Below are 22025 nucleotides of genomic sequence, written 5' to 3' on the forward strand. Positions count from 1 at the left end.
TCAGTGGTGTTGCTAACTTGTGAATTGTTAACTGAATTTTTACTTTTAATACTTCTTGGGGGTAGGCTCTTATTAAATGCTTCAGCATTCTTTCGTGTCCGAAAAGTGAGTTTGATTGGTGAAAGCAATCACAACGGCGTCTCCTGTGCAAAAACAACTCAGTGCTCGGCGATATATTTCGTTCCGCGCATTTGAAATAATTTGGCGTATTTGCATTGTACTAGCTATTGTTTGTCAATTATCAATTGAGTGATGTTGGCAACATCAACCTCTGCCACATAAATACATTTGACTGACTTCGTACAAACTGTTAAAAAATCGAATGCCGCACAAGCACTTGTGATATCATTGCCATAGGCAAATTGCTTATCGAGTGCTCTTTTCACAGCCCTCCAATGCCATCGGCAACACCTTTGCCGTGACCGCTCTCAGACAATGACCAAGTGGCAGAATTTAATTTTAGTTCTGTCTATACTGCGAGCTTGGCTCGTCTGAAAAAAAAAATATTGTATTGACTTGGTGTGTTGTTTTTTATAAGTTTGATGACAGAACACAGGTGCGCCCAAATTGCAGATGGTTCATGGGATTTACTTTCAGATATTGTGCAGAACGATTGAGAGCCTTTATCACAGTATATCACCCCGCAATGAAGGGTTATCTGATTTTGAGACGCATCGAAATGCAGTGACTGTATATCATGACTCATCTACATCTTAAATCTTCAGACCTAAACCATTGATGCATTCCTGATACTTGCGCTGATGATATTTCCAGTTGAAGTAATATTTTTTGAAAGATATTACAATTTTTTCGAAGATCTTGTTCTTCAATCAATGCAGAAGAGCCCCTTTTAATTTGGTTCACAGTCTTTTTCGTAATCGTAGATTTCACTGCACTATTTTCAGTTTTTACATACTCGCTCCCATTGCAGTCACTCGATGTTCGCATCAGTACCTCCCTCTTCCAATTTGCAGTTGAATACATGAGATTTGCACTTAGCACACATTCCGTACATGCATCGGTACGAGGTAATGTCACAAGACAGGCCTAATAAAGCATCTGCCATGTTTTTGTATTCAGATAACAAACCTATTTTTAATGCAAGGAACAAAAAATCCATATTACTGTATTTAATGCACAGACAAGTTTCTCTATTTGTTACATTCGGCGATAAAACAAAAAAAGGTTAATATTTGTAAAACGATGTAAAATTATATATGCCACCTTCTTCTTTATATAATTTAAATAAATTAAACAATGCGTCCGTCATATATATTTTTTGCTGTTTGTTTTTCTTTATGTCCGGCACTCTTTTGCCGGCAGTGCTGCGGCTGATATCATCGCGAAGGAAAAACTTTTCCATTTCCTTTTTGAGTTTTCGACATGTCTTTGGAATGTCGTAGTTTTTGCCGAATTCTTCCGCGTAATCCCAAGAGTTTAGTTACATAGGCTTTAGACTTATTTCTTCTAACTGTTTCGTGTAGGTACAGTCAAACTCTTCAAGATGCTTTTTTCTTTGAAGGTTTTACACTTCTTGTAGGTGCTGCGAAGTGTAGCTTCTAACATCTCATCTTCATCTTTGTAAAGGTCTGTTCTAATAATTCTTCAATTTTTTTAGAAGTAGTCTTTTTGAAGCAATAATATTTCTTCCTCAAAGCTTAGTGAGATGTGTTCAAATCATTTCTGTGTTGTATGGCTTTATTGTATTTTTCTTATAAAGATTTTGGTTTGAAGCTGCTTATTGTGTAACTTTCTCTATGGTTCTGCTGAAGCCAATGCCTGTCTCGCAGTTTCAGTCTGCTGTTTTTTCTTTTCCTTCTGTTTTCTTTTTTGATGTCTCCATACTTTTCTCTGCGCTATTTTTGCATTTTCAGACATATCACATACTTTTTTAATCTTGGGTTTCATTCTTTCTAAATCTTTTTTCTTATATCGGTCATATTTTTCTAGATCGCATTTTAATTTCTCCCTATATCTTCTCATTTTCTCAGCCGGAGTGAGCGGCACCTAAAAAATGAATTGGTACAACTAAAACAAATAATCATTTCAAGAGAAAATAATGCATTATTTTAATTATTTCTAATTAAATGAAACACGATTGTAGAGTACTTATTACACTTTTTAATTAAATTCTGTACCGGTTTCGTCTTCTTCAAGGGGACATTATCAACTGAAGGGGACGAAACCGTAACAGAATTTAATTAAAAAGTGAAATAAGTACTATACAATTGTGTTTAATGTAATTACAAATAATTAATCAAATAATACAATGCAGTTCCACCATGAATTGACAGTTAACATAATAATAGAAAATATTGCAATAGACGGGGAAAATATAGAAAGAGAAAATACTGCATATATTTTATATCGCCAGGTTATTTGCCATTTTTTTTAAATGAAAATATTTTGTTTTTCGTACGGACACACAAAATAAAAGTTTTTATAACCTATGAAGATCTAAAACACTATGTAAACCCAACTTTATGCATTCCATTCCGTTACTTTCACATTCTACATATTATAAGTTAGCACCAATATTGTTTCGGAATGGAAGTAACGGATTCTATTTCAGAAGTGTATGAAGCCAAAATTTAGCTTAGTTTTATCGTAAACCTGTGTTACGTTTTATTATTTCTATGAAATGAAAGATAAGCTCTATATTTATAGTATGTGAAATAGAAATGTGTGATTTCTTACCTTACAAATCTTGGTCAGAGTAGTGGAACTTCTTAAACGAACAATCCAGAAATCAACCTGAAGCGATACCGACACACACTAATAATTTAAATTGTAAATGGCGATCAGTGTTATACAAAAGTTTTAGATTAAAAAAATACATATTTATAGATGTTTCGCAGTCATGCTAAAATTGTGGTAATGGAATGTGGAATTCCACTTTTTCAAATATCCTGCGACACGCTTTAAACGTGATTTTTTCAATATTGGTCCGAATTTACGGAAAAATTGTATATTTTCCAAAAATATATATTGTAAGCTATTGAAGACACAAAATTTAATCTTACACACTCAAAATTAATGACGAAATCAGACTTTGTTTATTTAAATTTAGATGTGGGACATGGTAAAAACAAACTACCTTTTGAACTAACTAACCAATTAAAAATATATACATGTTAGACATTTTCATTCAACCGACTAAATAAAGTAAATTAATAAATTTTCATGTTAAAAATACATAACTTTATAATATTCTATAATATATAACTATGAAAAAATCAATTAAAATCATGGGAAATGACAAAAACGCAATGGCAAAATGCCCAGTTATTATATTAAAAATTTAAATAACATGTTACTCCTTTTCCCCGAAAAAAAAATGTATTTATTCCGAAATGTACCCTCTGATATAGAAGACCTGGGCAAAATTTTTATCTTTGCCAAGCACTTATAAACAGATAGTATGCAAATTAATACTTCTCGAAGAGAATATAAAAAAATATCGCTTGCCCTCTTACTCCAATTCATAAACATGGCATGTGTGTTAAAAATAATATAATAGATATACTTGTCTATCTAGGGTTTTCAATAATAGGTACTGCAATAAAAAGGTGTAACTTAAATTTTTTTGTATGATTTTTTGTTTGGAAATCAGGTAACTAGCAATTATTATACTAAAAGTTAATCTTGTTTTATTTTAATAACTTTTTTTAAATTTCTAAAGATATGTAGGTACAGCATTCTTCAGTTGATAGCTACCTAAAATAAACATACAGTACAGAAAAATACTTTGGATGGTTATTAAATATGCATCAAATTTAAAGTACTTAAACAGTGTGTTGACAGTCAAATTAATAGGCAGGAATATCTCATCAATATTTTTAATTGCACACTATACAAACTTAATTGATTTAACGTATGCGTAATATAAATTAAACACATTTTACAGAACCACGCGAGAATTATATTTGAGTAAAAGTAAATCACAACTTTTGCCCCTAAGTGAACGGTGTGAGACCGCTACAAAATTGGTGTTTTAATTTCTGTTTTTTACGGAAGTTACAAGTTATTGCAATCCAATTAATTATATGTATTTAAATATGGTGTTTACACTATAAAATGAATAAAGAAAATAGACCTACAATTGAACAATAATTATCAAAAAAAAATTTCGACCATGTCCGATCCTAATAGGATTATATGGGCCTCCACAGAGTAGAGGTTTGTATTAACAGATTTTGTTTTTACGAGAAATGAATGTCAGCCACTTGCTCAACCTATTAGGTCCATACCCTGACAGACACAAATTGAAAAACAATATGTGTACTTGCCAGACCCAGGATTCGAACCTGAGACCCGCGGCGTGATAGTCCAACGCTTAAGCCGAGCGGCCACCGTGGGCATTGTCAAATATCATTGTAAAATATGTCATATTATCAAATGGTTGAAGCATATGTACTTTTGTGTGGTCACCCGAGAGACCATTTTTTTTCAAACCAATTATTTCATTTGAAGGAAGCAAGCTAGAAAATCCTGAACTATGTTCTATGTCTACGAAAAATGTCTACATGCCCATACCACCTCTAATAGGTACGATTTTCGTATACATAGCTGAATCAATTTTAATGACAGATTTAGGTGACTGGTCGGAAGTGGAGAACTACAAAGTTCTAAGTGTTTGTCCTTGGCGAAAAAAAGTAACAATGAGGCATTTTAGAATACTACTTCATCGTTGGGTTTGTTTTCTCAAGGACGAACACTTAGAACCATGTAGTATTGGCTGGCGCGATGTAAGTTAGTCAGTCATGTAACAATAAAATTTTCCCCTCCCGTTACTTCTACTAAACTGACTCTAATTAGTCATTCATTACAATATCATTGGCAGAAAGATATTTTTGAGACTTTTCTATAATAGCAGTCATATTTGGTTTTATTAGTCTGTTATTTACCAGAGTCGTATTTGCGACTGAACGAAAAATAGACTATTAAGCGTTATTTAAGGCCTTGGAAGTGTCTCTCAACATAATATAGTTGGCGACGGATCATTGATGTAAACTGAATAATATTATATTAAACGAAAAATTATTCAGCAATAATTCATACATTCATAAAATCGCCGCCCTTTGTCTAACTGCCGCCCCTATGCCGCGCATGATAGTTTTACAATACAATAAATAATCTGTACGGTAGGTACCCACCTGTGAATCATTATTAACCATTGCATCAGTCGAGGAATCACCGAATTCTTCAATCGGAAGACAACTTCCATCGACGTCAGGTTTGATATCAACCTACAAACAAACAATTACGTAGGTACGTTAACGGTTTCCATAGAAGATTTCTAATGCGTCAATTACATTGAGCTACTTTACGAGCTGTTTGTTGGCTAATTTAAAAGCGGGCGATTCAGCTACTGCGATTGTGTTGATGACACACAAAACTTTCCATTCGCTGAGAAGCAAACAAGTTTGCGACTATTTTGACAGAACGTATAATATTTGAGGCTTTCACGGTTGTTTTTTATCGTAGTATATTCTTGGGTTTTCATCGTGTCTCCTTCTTCCTTCTTTACTCGGCGTTTCAGGCTCGTTGCAGAGGCCATTATCAAGAGATGATATGTTTTATGATGAAAATGTAGTGTAGGTATGTGAATGTAAACGTTGCTACTTACTACGTTGACACTTAAACATTACACGATGTCGGCAATTGCCGAGCACTCGATGGATACAGGACACAAATTTGACTTTGAAACCAAGATATTGGGTCGGAATAAAGGATATTTCACACGATTGGTAAAGAAGGCCATTGAAATCCATAGAAACCCTGAAAATATTAATAGGGATGATGGATTACGGTTAAAAACGTCATGGCTTCCGGCACTATTAGCAAAATCTAATATTCGAGCCGGTATCCCTGGATTACTCTGAGCAACGTTTGCTCTTAGCTAATCGGATTCCTTTTGAAATTCTTAGAGCAACGTTTACATTCACATACCTACACAGTGTTGCCAACCGTACTATAATTATAGTATTTGTACTATAATTTTGGTCCGCGTACTATGTACGATATAAAATAGGTATAGTACGCCCAAAATACTATAATTTTGAAAATCGTACTATACTTTTACATAAAAGTACTATAATTTTGCACTTCGAACGAGTGGTCTTACGACGACGCGCAAACGAGTGGTCTTCGGAAATTTGCGGTCCGCGGCGAAATATTTTTCCTAAAAAAAACAAGCCGACCATGAAAAATTGGGAACCTGCGGCCCGCGACGAAATATTTTTCCTAAAAAAACAAGCCGACTATGAAAAATTGGAAACCTGCGGCCCGCGACGAAATATTTCACCTAATAAAAACGAGTCGACTGTAAAATATTGGGAAAATTTTCATTTTCAACAGATGACAACGCGTACTATATTTTATCCCCAAATACTATAATTTTGGAGGCTTTGTACTATAATTCCACTTTCAAAATATGGCAACACTGTACCTACACTACATTTTCATCATAACACATATCATCTATTGACAGAACGTAGTTCGTTTTTTACCAGGAGGTCTCTACCGCGCAGACGCAATAGGCCCACACGCCGGCGTGTAAAGTTGACCGGCTTTCAACTTTTCTCGGTAGAGTGTTTACAACCTGCTTGTTCGATGATGACACTGGACGACTTTACATGCAGATTGTAAATTCGGCAACAAACAGCTCGTGAAGTAGCTCAATGTCATTGACGCTTAAGACAGAGAATGAGTGTAAAACATGTTATTGTGCAACATTAATTATTATCAAAGAACCCGAACTGTGATAATATCGTCAAGAAGTTCTGGTGACGATCGACTTTTCGGGCTAAGCGAATGGATATGTACCTACTACATGAATATAATATGTCATTCATAATGACTAAGTTGCAAGCATTTTATATGGGGAGATATTGCATAGACGTAAGTATCTTAAAAAACACTGCATTCATATATTATTACTTTTTCTTTTTAAGCAATTTAAGATTACTAATTTGCGAACCTCTATAATATGAACTTACCTTGTATTTATTAAATTCCTGACTTTGATCAGCAATCACTTCCGTGTGAAGCATTTTGTGACTTTTTAGAGCACTGCCGCATTCAAAAACTGCGTAACAAATGCTACAAATCAAATAACGTGAGAAATTTGTTACTCTTCTCAGAATAAGTCGAAGTTCCTTCGGAGAATCTCGTTCGAAGATTTCTCTTTTGATGTTTTGCTCATCTATTATCACTTTTGAATACTTTATCACTCCCTCAGGCGAGGATTGTTGACTCATACTTGTATCGTGATGCCTTGCGAAAATTCCCTTTGTAGTAACCTAGAAAAACCATTATATTCGAACTTAATATTATACATTCTAAATTATGTTGTATTCTCATCAATGTAAGTCAATTTTTTAGACGCTTTTTGATACCTTCAGACTTAAGTAAAGTTGTTAGAGCGAAACTGACGATAAGAAATGATAAAAGTACCTACCTAGGTATCAAATACAAATTAAATAATGTTACGGTTGCATCTATACTATATAATATTAAAAAGCAAATACATAAAACAAACTTGGAAATAATATTGTGGTACAACTCAAATATATAATGTTACGTTAATATCCAAAGTAAGCAGGTAAAATAAATGCAGTTCTATATTATGTAACATCCAAAAGCAAGTACCTACATAAAACAGACTTTCTACTACCTACAACTTTTGGTGTACAATTTTATTATAGTTTTGAATGATAAATCGCAAAGGGGTAAAGTAATTGACAGATGTGAATAGGGTTGGTTAACTCTGCAACTGTACTATGTTTATTACTAATATTTCGTGATAAAATAATTTATGATCACCAAAATTACGAAGCATGATTCGGTTTTGCACCCTTTTTTCCATAGCAGTAATAATAATATTGTTTTATTAGACTGGTATTTACAGGAATATTTGCGTCTGAACCAAGGCCTGAACAAAAACGATGCATGAGTGCGAGTGAGAAAGTATTCGGCACCCTTACAATCTCTGCGACACGCGCTAGAGTAAAATAAAAGGTCTACATATCTGTGAGCTAGTTTCCAAAAGTATCGCCATCAAATCGGGGCGAAACGCTTCACATTGCGTCGATAACTTGCGAGCTCGAGTTGCTCAAATTGATATTTTTTGTGTTAAACATAAAGTCAATGGTAAATATTTTTAGTTAATTAAGTAGAAAATATGGTTCTGTGCGTTGTCTTAAAATGTGGTAGCCTGATAAGCAAGAAGATGGTATTACGTTTTATATGTAAGTTGATACAAGTTCGTGATAATTTATTTGTATTTTATTATATATTTTAATATCCGTGACCTAGTGTTTCTTTAAAATAACTTAAATTATGGATATCTTTACATAATGGTTGCATTTTGACCGCTTAAAAGTACTATATAACGTAAAAAAATAGATATTTATATTTTAATTCTGAGCGTCTAGCGCGAGCACTTTGGGCGAGCACTAGCGAAATGGTCTATGGTCTCGAACATTATTGTAGACAAATGCGTTCGCTCGCACACAAATCAAACGCAAGGCACGCGGCTTCATTTAGCAATGCATCGGGTGGCGTATAGATGTATATATAGTCTAAGGTCTGAACGAACAGTCGACTCGTTATTAAATCATTATTGGTTATATTAGGATTTGTGATCGTCTTTTAACATTTGGCTGGAGAGAGGTCAGTGACGTCAGTGAACTAAATTTACTGCGCGAAAACATAATTCTTTGAAAATGCCGGCCTCTGAATAACTTACTGTGCCAAGTTATACATTACAATTAATTATTAGTCAGGTACCCACCTGTGAATCATTATTAGACGTCGACCCAGTGGAGCAAACGCCGAATTCTTCAATCGGAAGACAGTTTGCATCGACGTCAGGTTTTATATCATCCTACAAACAAACAAATAAGTAGGTCGGTTAACGTTTTTAATAGAACGTTTCGAAAACAGGGAATAAGTGTAAAATGCATTGGTAAATGTGCCGCAGCTGCCGTCATGAGATTTTATAACTTTAAGTGCAAAAACGCAGTGGTCGCGCGGGGGCGGCGCGGCGGCGTCTTGCGAAACTCAAATGTATAACCGTTTGTAAAATGTTCGTAGACAGTGTGTTTTTTGGGGCATAATACACACGGTTATACGTTTGAGTTTCGCAAGACGCCGCCGCACCGCGCCCGCCAAATGACTACGGACGAGCACTAAGATCAAACCAAACCTAACCTCACCTCTCCCAACCTGATATTACCTAATATAATCTTAGTTTGTGATAATGATGCATCAAAATGTGTCAATTTTTTTTATTTTAAATTAACAATTATTGGATCGAAAAGCCTATGCGCCGACAGAAAAGGGTATTTATTATAATTTTCTACGTGGAATAAACTGTTTTCGTAAAAAAAATAATCATAAAAGCTCATGACGGCGTCTGCGGCACAATTGACAAAAAAATATATAGGTAACGCAACATTAATCAAACATTATCAAAATAACCTTAATTGTGGTATCGTCAACAATTTCTGGTGATGAAGGACCTTTCGGGCTAAACTGGTGGATATTTGGTATAATTTTATATTCTATAACACTGCGTTGTGTTTCACCATCTGACTCAACGTCCAGCGGTTCACTTTTAATGTCCATTTTTACAATAATCTGATTACAGAAATCTGAAATACAACACAAGACACGTGTCACAATTTTTAGGTTTAACAAGAATGTCAATCGCTGTCAGTATTGATATAAGAACAGTTTTGCAAACAGTAATTATTATTATATTGAAATAAAATGATTAACACAAGTCAATGTGTTTAAATGATTCTTCTTTTGAACGAGAATAAGTGCTGCAGCGTCGACGGAACGGTTACAAATAACAATGAGAAAAACAGAAGGTATCAAGATGGCGTCCCATCGTTCAATTCAATTAGGGACGTCAAAAAGTATTGACATGTTAGATAGTGGTATCGTTACTTTTGTCAATATCTCGATATTTCTATATGTAGTCGAGTCGTGGATCCTGATGGCAAGAGAACGGAAGGCAATTGATGCTTTTGAGATGTGGTATTGGCGCCGAATGCTTCGCATTTCTTGCACGGAGTACAGGACGAACCAGTCAATCATCCAGAGACTGAAGATAAAGGAACGGCTCTCGACGATATGTCTGAGAAGAATTCTGCAGTTTTTTTGACATATTGTCAGGCGCGGACCGGACAACCTGGAGAGACTGGTAGTTTTAGGTAGCCTCCAGGGAAGGCGAATCAGAGGAAGAGCGTCTGCGCGCTGGAGCGACCAAGTGAAAGACGTGACTGGGGGCACCATCCATTCTGCCCTGAGAGAAGCGGAAAATCAAGAAGGATGGAAAGTCTTGGTTGCTCAAAGGATGTTTACGAACGAAATTTAAATGAGGTCACGATCCTCAGCCATGAGTGCATGACCCAGAAGAAGAAGACAATATAATTATGACAAAATACTAATATTTAAATAATTATTAATAATTTTACGCTGTCATTCAAAACGATAAGGTGGATAATAACTACTTATAATTGTGTTTATCGGTTGTCTTATTATTAAACGTACTTAAAATTGAGATTTTTATAGTAACTAGCGTTGCTTAGAAAGCTTGCTTGTCATAATAATTCATGCAACACGAAACATTTATGAACGCACGAGGTCTAAAGATATAAGTTATCGGACATTAGGAAAGAACAAATTACCTAATTTTTATTTGTATTGATTTTTACTTGTATTATCATAATGTCAATACTTTCATTTTGTCTATGGCAATTGTCCAACTCATAGACTAAGACTAATATATGGTCCAACTTCTGTCCATTGTCACGGCTGTCATCAGTTTGTTACGGTAAACCGTTTCGCATTTGTGTCTAAATATGCCAACATGGATATTAAACGCGAACTGGATGAATTAGAATCTTATCCAGAAGGCCATCATTGGATTGATGTAAGTACCAATAATATTATATCCAAGCAGTGCAGATGCCACCACTTGCAATATAAAGAAAGAGTCGGTACCTACATGATGACGGGTATAGTCTCGAGGTTAGTTTTCCAAATTAATAAACTAAACCTTTTAAATTACAACTCATCGTGTGAAAAATATATCTACTTAATCTCCTATATATTATTATCCTAAGAGATTTTGGAAAATACGTCAACTTTGCTATTTAAACACCGATTTGTTGATTATTAAAGGAATTCACTTCAATTTTTAGAGTCCCGAATCTACTTCCATTTGAATCGGGCACAAATTTGATATAACTCGACACAGTCACAGATAATATCGTTTTTAAATCGCGTTTTACATCCGTCACCATACATTTTCGCATCTTGCTAGCCATCTACGGCAAATTGATTATATTGTCACTTAATACTTTTTATATAATCGATATTTCACAAATCAGAATTAATATTCCCCCAAACTATTCAAATCTGTAAGTAGCACATTAGCGTGCTACAAGAAATAAATACAATATCTTTCCTCACTAATTACTACGAAAATATAATCTAAAACCATGTCACTGCTTTTTATCTGTCAAACTAATAGACTTCGATTGTCATTTGTTTTCTTTCGCAAAACAGTTCATTTGACGTGTCAGAATTCAAATTTAGAATTTGCAGAATTAATCGAAAAATGTGACATTTCTATTAGCATGTTAAATAATCAATTTCAATCAAGACATTTTTATTGTAAGATGAGTTTTCTATTAATTAATAACAAATTTGATTTTTTTAAATACTTCTTTGTGGCTGTTCACGAACTCTTTTTATTGAATAATTAGGCTACTAATTTTGATAGATTACCATATAGTCATATTAAGTTGCCATTGCAAACAATGAAATAAATTAATACGAATTTTTATAGTTAACAAAATTTGTGATATTGTATAATATCTACCTATTTTTACCATCCTAATCATCATCAATCTGGACCTATCCACTGCTGGATGAAGGCCTCCTCAGCCTTATTCTACTCCTTACTTACACATGAATTATTATATTTATCAAAATCAGTGATATTATACTATTTACCCATCTATATTTATAATGCCATTATTATCACGAGCCTTAATAAATCCACTGCTGGATGACGGCCTCTCTACGTTGATTGTATTCTTGATAGTCTTGAATTTCATCATCATCATCAATCCACTGCTGGATGAAGGGTTCGCTTTAACAGATTTGTGATATTATACCTATTTCTATCGTCCTTATCATCATCGATCTGAACCAATCCACTGCTGGATAAAGCCCTCCCTAGCCTGATTCTACTCCTTTATGTCATTTGAATTGCTGTATTTATCAAAATTGGTGATATTATATTATATCTATTTATATTATATCATGAGCCTGAACCAATCCACTGATGGATGAAGGCCTTTCTAATTTGTTTGTTTTTTTGTCGGACATATGAATTGCTATATTTATCAAAATTGCTGATATTATATTTACCCATTCATAATATTGTCATTATCATCATCAACCAAGATCAATCCACTGCTGGATGAAGGTTATCCCAACCTAATTCTACTCTTCTTAGTCAGATAAACTGCTACATTTTTTTAAATTTGTGATTTTATATACCTACTCATTTATATTGTCATTATCGTCATCAACCTGTATCAATCCACTGCTGGATGAAGGCCTCTTTAAGCTGGTTCCACATTTTTAGGTTTCATAAATTCCTGTTTTTATAAGAATTGGTCTATTCCTCTCAGATATAATATGTATTGCTTTATTATTTATTAACATTTGTCTCAATATGAATGTCCCGCACCGGGAAACTATATTGGTTAAGGTTAATTTTGAATTAAAAATTTGATTTTTAAATATTATTCTATGGCTGCAAGCATTTATTTTTTATAGACAATGAAACTAAACAATGTTTAAATTTGTTTTTAATGCTACTAACCTTTTTCTATTATGTAAACGGGACCCGAAAGAGATTAATCTTTGGATATTATATTGGATCGCTTTTAATGATAATCACATAATATTGCTGTATATTCGAATGAATGAGGTGTATAATTATTTATCATATTTAAATGCACATACCTACACATATATTGTATTAAAATTAATATGACAGTGGTAGCAATCGGCGATTGCCAGCTGTTCTGCTAGGCCTAGCAGCCTGAAGCGGTGTCAGGTGATATTGCGAAGGCCTGACTTCAGAATAGACTACGCATATGACTCCAAATTTGTATTGGCAGTGACGACATGCAAATCATAAAACTGACAAATTAGCTAAATGTTCAACTATCTGACGTGGATAAAAATCCACCCCGAAAGGAAAATTATGGCGCCGTCTATACATACTTTACAATTATATTAAAATCCAACACCAAGTCATTATGACGAAAAGCTGTCTGCAAGACCTAGTGAGACAGACTGGCGAGAGCCAGCTGGCTCAGCTAGTATAATATAAATACAAACAAATTATTTACTCGACGGTGGCTAGTTAGGTTAGGTAAGGTTCTCCATTTTGCGCGGACATAAGATATGTTGTATCGATTAGATTGGTACCAGTGAAACACGTAAAGCGCGAAATATATTATGGTGCATGTCGCGGACTATCACGTGACGTAAAGTAAGCTGCCGGTACGGGAAACAAGAGTGTCATGTCGTTTTCCTTGGTGTTTAAAATATTATCAGACTGATGATTCCATCCCATAGCATATTTTGAACCTTTTAACGAACATTGTCAGTTGGCACCAGTCGACACCTGCATGACGTTTTGAACGTTTTTTTTTTCATATTCTAGATCAGTGGTTCTCACGTGAAATTTAACTGTGGCTGTATAGTTGACATTGACAGTTCTATTAAAACGTCTGGTGGCCGCACCAAATTTCGCTTTTGTTGTGATTAAAGCTAAATTGTATTTGCTAAAAAAGTCCATTGAATAAACCGCGACTGCATATACATGGCGGGTGGAGATGTGGAAACTCAAATCAAGTCCATTTAATAAAAGACATTGAACATTTTATAACATATATTTATTTAAAAAATAATGCAAGTGGAAATTCTGCAATACTCCTTTTTTCCAATGTGAGCCGAATGGCTGCTTTTATTAAGTTTAAATTCTATCAACTTGCTTCGATATTTGTTTTTTTATGAAGTGCATTACATACCCTGAATATAATACTACGTGTATTCATTCCTTTCGCCATTTTTAACCGATTTACATATTATATGAATCTGAAATTGTAGATATTAAAAAGTTTATGGTTTTTGACAGATGTATAGGTACCTACTTGCCCCTTTGTAGTGACGAATCCAGTCCTGTCTTATATTAAAATAAATGTAATTAGTACCTACTACATGTGTCATTGGCGTAAGGTTTTTCGACTTCTGACATAATCCAGATGGATTTGATATTCACAGCGTTGGTCATTCGGTACTGTCTCGATACCTAACTTAAAAAATGGCTGCCAAAAGCTTAGTTTTGGCTAGTTTTAGGAGGGCACCAAAAATGTAGCTTTCACTGCCTCTATTATTTCATAAAAACTGGTAACTTACTTTTTGTTTTACAGAACGCACTAATCCACGACTGTCCCATAAAAAACGAGACTAATTTTCAACCAGGTGACGACGTATGCGAGTTTGGTAAAGATCCAATACCCACATACAGTTATGAAAGTCCTCAAGGTGAATCCTCCTATTCAGAAAATACAGCACTATGTGAGGTTTGTACATAAAATTTCATTAATTTATAACTTAGTGTAACAACACCACACGCGCATGAATTGTGTGCTTGAATCAACGTACTTATGTCGAAAACAATTGGTACTTAGTTTGTTCAACCACCGGCCGTTGGGATGTATTGTACCTACCTGCCGTAGTGGCTGAAAACACATGGATTAACACTGCGAATTACAGTGGCGAAAGGTGACTTTTTGAAAGAGGTAGGCTGTGGGAGTAACCATGCTTGTCAGATATATTTGCGGGAAATAAGAAGATAACCCAATATTACTACTGGTAAATAGGTACACTAAAACGAAGAAATTTCAAAAGCTTAATTGGTTTGTTATAATTAGTTCATAAAAATAAGCAATTAGTTTGAATTACTTATGTAGTTTCCTAAACATTTATAAACGTAACATACGCTCAAAATATATTACCTATCATCTTTGAAAATATTCGTTGTTGTATATATATTATGTTCCATAACAATTTATAATTTAACCCGTAAAACTAGACATTGTAAAATACTTCTAACGAAACAACTTGTAAATTTGTATGCAGGATGCCAGGCATTTTGAAATAATGAGAAAAATACTTCATACTGGAAAACCAGTCGATTCACTTGAAAATAATCCTATACCATATGTGAAGCGAAACGCGGTGTGTTCTTTTTTTTATAAACTTTCGAGAGATGCCATAGATGGTGCTTATTGAAATATGTGAAAAGATCGTAAAATTATGACAATTATACGATAGATGTCTTTGGGCATATTGAATATATTATTATTTGTGATTATATAAATACGTCAATATGAAAATAAAAATTATTTTTCTTAAGAAGGTAGGCTTTCAATATTCGCCTAGTATGGAGTCTTCGCCACTGGTGAATTATATATAAAGCAAGAACCATAAAGCCAGTCGCCATAGATTCAAGCCAATTTAGACGTATGACTTGACGGCCAGGGAGTAAAACGCAAAAAAACAAATAGCAATATCGCATGAGCATTTTATTTATGTGTGAAACGTGAATACATATTATGTAATATAACTCTGATACGTGTTTAAGTTTCTCCAATCTGGAAATTTTTAGAGCCAAACCCAGAAGGTAATCCATTTTTCTTATTTTTGTGTTCCCTGGCAACAATAATATAAACAAAATGTACAACAGACATAGACAGGACAAAAGCTTCAAAAAAAATTGCTGGACAAATCTAATTTACCATTACTTCCCGAGAAGTAGTAAACGTCTGAAGGCTAATTTATTAACATCGTCAATATTAATGTTATGTCAGATCAGGACGCATAGTTATTAGTTAATTTCGGCACAGTTCATACAGTATAAACCAGAATTAAATAGATGAAAGTGAGTCCCACACAATACAAATATTTTTCTAATATGTCCAAAATGATGCACCTACCTACTTAATTTTTTCGTGATTTTCTTTACAGACAAAGTTGATACATCGTGGTGTATCTTCCTATGTGGGTGCTGGTCAGAGTATAGGCCGTCTCCAACATGCTGGTAATGCATTACATGAAATTGAAGTCCACGAACTTGACATTGAAAGAGAAATCACAATAATACCTCAAAAAGAGGCCTGTCTAAAGTTGTATAAAGCTTCTTTTTTTAAAAGAAATTTTGTATGTACTCTTTGTTTTGTTTATTACTCAAATAGGCAGACTTTGAAGACCCACAATTTTTTGCACGACGTGTTTTTATCTGGTAATTTTCATATTAAATACTCTACGAAACTATTTAACGATAAAAGCAAAGTAAAAAATAATTCCAATTTGAATAAATGTAAAACAGTTCGCAGTAACGATAAACCGTTTATGTGTCAATTATGTAATTTCAAATGCAAATATTTATGTAATTTGAAGAGACATGAAATGGTACATACTGGTGAGAAGCCGTATGCTTGCACATTATGTGATTACAAATGTAACCAACATAGCGCCCTAAAACGATATATAATGTTTCATAATGGTGAAAAACCATTGAAGTGTAATATGTGCGATTATAGATGCACACAATCCAGTACATTAAAGCTACATCAAATGATTCATAAGGGTGAAAAAGCCTTCAAGTGTACAATATGTGATTATACATCTACACAATTTAGTATATTGAAAAGGCATTACATGGTACATACTGGTGAGAAACCTTTTATGTGCGACTTATGTGATTATAAATGTACGCAATCAAATACTCTGAAGAGGCATAAATTCGCACACAGTGGTGAAAAACCATTTAATTGTGACAACTGCGAATTTAAATGTAACCTGGCTGGTGACTTGAGGAAACACAAAATGATTCATAGTGGTGAGAAACCGTTCGAATGTAATCTATGTGATTATAAAAGTAACCGATACGGTACGTTGAAGAGACATAAACTAGTTCACAGCAAAGAATAATTATTATTCATTTATTGACAGGTATAAATTACTAGAGATATCACATTGACACGAGAACTCACTATTCGAATAGGAATATTTATAACAACGTTCAATTATATGTGGAATATTTAGGGATCTTGTTTACTATGTGACAACTAAACGCCGTATGCGCAATCTAAACCAAACCACCTCTCACCACACTCTGTCTTAATCGGGTATACAATCAAATGTGCTTTGAATGGATTTACAGAGACTTTATAATAAAAACTACCCGTGGAAAAGAGGAGCATGGTGAACTTACAAAGATAATTACTGCACTTAATCACTTCAATATAATCAGTGAACTTCAATATAATCACTACTTAAATAGCTTTTAAGGTTAGGTAAAAAATAAATTAATATAATGCTTTATGTATACTTTTATTCATACTATACTTATGTAACCCACATTGATGTCACACGCCAGCAATCGATCCAATGACCCTCCATTCACATTAAACTGTTTTGACTGTACGGAAAAAAATCGAACGGTAAAAATCCAAATCGGCAACAAGTTCACGCTCTTTTCTCACTATACGGTTTTTTCCGTCACTAGCTCAGTTTGTGGTTAAGTCAGTGACGTCCCGTGGGGGTAGGCAGATTGAGCGTCGCTCGGGGGCGGCAGTTACTGGAAGGGCGGCAAATCGAAAATCAACGTTTGGAATATATAGACATAGCTAAACTTAGTAATAGGTAACGAAAATATCTTTTCATTAAAAAATTCAACCTACTGGTTTTATCGGGTTTGCCATATCTAGTTTACTTCCGTTGCCCTTCGACGTTCTTGGTGACCAAAAACGACACATGCAGATTTGCGAATAATTAGTCTTGAATGATTATTATTTACATTTAATGTATCCATAAAACACATTTCTTAGATATTAGAAAGGACGATAAAAATAATGTATAAAAAAATGAGGCGGCATTTTGGCGCTGCCTAGGGGCGGTATTTTATTTAGGGACGTCACTGGGTTAAGTGTTGTGTTATACGATTTAAAACCGTGTATACGATTTAAAGCCGTCTTATATAAAAGCATGCGTTAGGTCCAGATAAGGAACAAATACCCAAAACTAATGTCACAACACACTAAAGTGTGTGCTTTGAATGCGTTTACAGAGACTTTAAAATAAAAACTACCCGTGGAAAAGAGAAGCACGGTGAACTTACAAAGATAAATGATTCTGATTAATAAATAGAACACAATACGGAGAAAAAAATAAGTGAAGACACATCCGCAGTTAGAACGCGCAGTTTTTTTTTAAACGCAACAAGATTGGCCTTTGTGGCGACCAGATTGGACGGCCCAATGTTCCAAACAGCTGGTTGAACCGCCTTAATACTTTGGACGCTGAAGACGCACCTGGCACGTAATGACCATCGGGCCGATCGATGTAATTAACGTGCATTTCAAAGGTGGTATTTAAAAAATCATTATCTAGTCAGCAGCGAATGAGTTAAGCATCTCTTCCCTTTCGAAGCACATTCTCAGTGCGCATTAAGACAATGCTGCTAGTGAAGTTTATACTATTTACCGAAAAATTTTATTCGTATATGAAAAGATCATACTGATATTCTACTTCCTGCATCCATGTTGTTCCAGTTGCTATAGCGTTCTACCTTGAAGCCATGGGTCGCTTACTTGGTACTACGACGGGCAAAATGTGTGATGTATTATTCACTCTTTGTCTATTCCAGTGCAAAATCTTAAAAAAAAGACTAACAAAAATTCCTCGTAAATAAACTATTTGACATCCACTTAAGGCTATACTTCAGCTAGGGCACGGTCTAAAACGATCGTGACTACGCGACGCGAAGATTGTGCAAATGACGCATGCAGAACAAAACATAATTTGTCATAAAAAGTCAACATGCGTCCATTTAATGTTATGTTCTATTACTAATAATAATAATATATTCATTGACATGTTTTCTTTTTCAAGTAAATGGGTAACGTTTTTTAGTCACCTTTACACGATTTAAGAATTCATTCCCCCGTCGCCATCACAAAACAAAAATTGACGTGTTCACAACTCGACTTTCGCTCTACGATTGCTAGCCAGTCCAAAATTTCGTCGCACTTATAGTTAAAAACTACCTGCCGTTTCACTGAAGTACCGTCTTAAGATTGAACAATCCATATTTTACTAATATTATTTTATCATGAAATTTGATATTTTGACATTAAAAAAACTATTTTTTAATACCTACATAACTTAGATCAATATTAGAAACGAATCTGTATAAATCAAACCAGTGGGTTTATTCCATACACAATGCGGCTATCGACGGTAGTTTATCATATTTGTGTACTGATACGGTTAATTGTTACAATAAGTTAACCGTCTAAACACTCGAAACTCTCAAAAAGTGCTATGTTTTAACAGCCCCTCTCTTGGCTGTGTTAACTTTTAGAACGAGATAGACGGTTTGGACGGCTAACTTATTGTAACAATAAATTATAATACCCATCTCAATACATAAATATGATAAACTACCGTCGATAGCCGCCTGTATATAGAATAGACCCGCTGTTTCGTGTGATATACGAATACATAACTTTGGATTTACATTGGAGTGCTTTATGCAATAAACTAATGAGCCAAGTATACTATTATAAAACGAATGCTTCATTCTTAAATCCTGTATATTATATTTAGTATGTACCTACTAACTATTAATTATAATCATTATTAAAGTTAATTTGTCATGCAGTGCGATGTGAATAAAGTTGTGATAATATTGATGTGCACGTCGCGTACTATCACGTGACATCACAGTAAGCTGGAGCTGCGAAAAAAGGTGTCGTTTTTATGTGTGTTTAAAATGTTATCAGACTGATGCTCCCATTCCGTACTACATTTTGAACCTTTAAACAAACATTGTCAATTAGCAAAAACTGCCGAAATCACCAGAAACACAATTCGGTCACCTCACGTTGTACCGCACTGCATCGACACCTGCATGACGTTTTGAAAGTTTTTTTCATATTCTAGATCAATGGTTCTCACGTGAAATTTAACTTTGGCTGCACAGTTGACATTGACAGTTCTATTGAAACGTCTGGTGGCCGCACCAAATTTCGCTTTTGTTGTGATTAAAGCTAAATTTTATTTGCTAAAAAAATGTATCAATTTATTTATAGACAAGTCCATTTAATTAACCGCGACTGCATATACATGGCGGGTGGAGATGTGGAAACTCAAATCAAGTCCATTTAATAAAAGACATTTGAACATTTTATAACACATCTATTTATTTAAAAAATAATGCAAATGGAAATTCCGCAATAGGTACATACTCTTTTTTCACGCTCACCTCACGTTGTACCGCACTGCATTGACAACTGCATGACTCAATGAACGTTTTTTATGATTTTCTACATGCATACACATTTTCGACTCATGTCAAAATCGCGTGTTTTTTGTTTTTAACGGTTGGCACTATGTATTTTCTATAAGAATGATGTCCATTATCTAAGTTCTGCAGGTTGCGTTCTATTCAAAATATTAGCTATGTATGTAATATCGAGAGTATTTTTAACGTAGAAACTGTTCAATTAGCATGAATAATGAATAATAATTCAAAATACTAATACATCAGCGTTGGCACCATCTATCATTGAATTTAGAGAGATTTTCATCGTTCAAAATATTCTGCAAAATGACGAAACCATAGATTTAATTTATCGCCGTGATAATGATAGCATGCGACGTCCACTTCAATAGAATCACTACTTAAATAGCTTTAAGGTTAGGTAAAAATAAATTAATATATTGCTTTATGTATATTTGTATTCATATTATGCTTATGTAACCCGAATAGATGTCACATGCCAGCAATCGATCCCAAAATCCTCCTTTCACATTAGACTGTACGGAAAAAAATCTAACGGTGAAAATCCGAATCGGCAACATATTCACGCCCTTCCTCAGTATACGGTTTTTTTTCCGTCACTAGCTCAGTTTGTGGTTCAGTGTTGCGTTAGGTCACGTACACCAATGAGTCATCGGTCACCATCCAGCCGCCGTGTATACATTGGAATGGACGTCTTTTATACGGCGCCGTTTCGATTTTTAACCGTCGCCGTGTAATGTGAAACGGGCCATGCTCTTCTTCACGCCACTAAAAATATGTCGGCGCTCGATTTTTTGCCGTACGGGCAAAACCATATAACATGAAAGAAGCGATGTCAAAAATATCATGACTAAGTGCGAAATCTTTACGGTGATAGGCGGCGGCTCGGAGAAATACATCCCCTCCTCTCGCGTTTCAGTACTTTCAATAGGTACTTCGAAATCGACAACATAGGTATCACGTTAAAGATTTCGCAGCCAGGTGTATTTTTTCGGCCTATAGTGTTACCTTCATAGAGGTATTAAATAAAAAGAGGGGCAAAGAATCGGCTTTCTCATATAACTGAATGAAGCAGGCCAACAATAGCCGAAAACTTACGATAAATAGCGACGCGATAAGACAAATGTAGGACATCACGGAGAATTTACTTTGGTCATTATAACGTACCTATATAATATAATATTAACGTGGAAATTTTTCCGCAAATTGATTACCAGCCTGCCTCACCATACTTGCCTGCTTCACCATACTTTCATATAACCTGCCAATCCTAGGTTACCTTACAATGGACGACCGAAAGCTCTAAGTTGGGATTTTATTTCAAGGGGGGTGGAATATTCATCGAGTATAACTATTTCGTTTTCGGATAAGATCTTGCGTGACGCATTTATGATATATTAACAGGAACATAATTCAGAAGATGGGCTAGGGTACCATTGAACTGTTTGCTGGCCGCTAACAAAATGTCATATCTGATATATTTTTCACAAGATTCTCCGTAGTTTTTACTACCAATCATAAGGTAAGGTACCTATTATTCAAAATA

The 22025-nt window shown here is 34.6% G+C and overlaps 1 protein-coding gene and 1 long non-coding RNA gene across 3 annotated transcripts; one reads left to right on the forward strand and one right to left on the reverse strand.

Annotated features, from left to right (window-relative positions):
• Nucleotides 1–1518: 1518 nt before the first annotated feature.
• On the reverse strand, nt 1519–11780 carry LOC147076313 (uncharacterized). 2 transcript variants are annotated; one of them, XM_085941237.1, is made up of 7 exons: nt 10704–11780; nt 9487–9659; nt 8798–8890; nt 7002–7304; nt 5157–5249; nt 2698–2754; nt 1627–2007 (listed from the first exon to the last, which is right to left on the reverse strand). In XM_085941237.1, the coding sequence occupies exons 2-7, from the start codon at nt 9631–9633 to the stop codon at nt 1756–1758; spliced, it is 945 nt and encodes a 314-aa protein (XP_085797363.1). In that variant the 5' UTR covers nt 9634–9659; nt 10704–11780; the 3' UTR covers nt 1627–1755. The 2 variants fall into 2 exon arrangements, with proteins under 2 accessions (XP_085797362.1, XP_085797363.1); XM_085941236.1 differs by lacking the exon at nt 10704–11780 and having other exon boundaries at nt 1519–2007; nt 9487–9911.
• On the forward strand, nt 10788–17494 carry LOC147076314 (uncharacterized). The gene is made up of 3 exons (XR_015069592.1): nt 10788–10948; nt 14538–14690; nt 16138–17494. It is a non-coding gene; the product is annotated as an uncharacterized LOC147076314 (long non-coding RNA).
• The last annotated feature ends 4531 nt before the right edge of the window (nt 17495–22025 follow it).

Source organism: Rhyacophila brunnea, unplaced genomic scaffold (assembly GCF_057557595.1).
Source record: "Rhyacophila brunnea isolate RB1 unplaced genomic scaffold, BYU_Rbru_1.0 scaffold_13, whole genome shotgun sequence".
NCBI classification, from domain to species: Eukaryota; Metazoa; Arthropoda; class Insecta; order Trichoptera; family Rhyacophilidae; genus Rhyacophila; species Rhyacophila brunnea.

Coding starts and splice junctions, on each gene's coding strand:
- LOC147076313 (XM_085941236.1), bottom strand. CDS start 9,633: ATGGACATTAAAAGTGAACCGCTGGACGTTGAGTCAGATGGTGAAACA. Junction 7,305..8,797: donor CGTCTAATAATGATTCACAG/GTGGGTACCTGA, acceptor TGGTTTTTCTAG/GTTACTACAAAGGGAATTTT. Junction 2,755..5,156: donor TGGTTAATAATGATTCACAG/GTGGGTACCTAC, acceptor GTATCGCTTCAG/GTTGATTTCTGGATTGTTCG.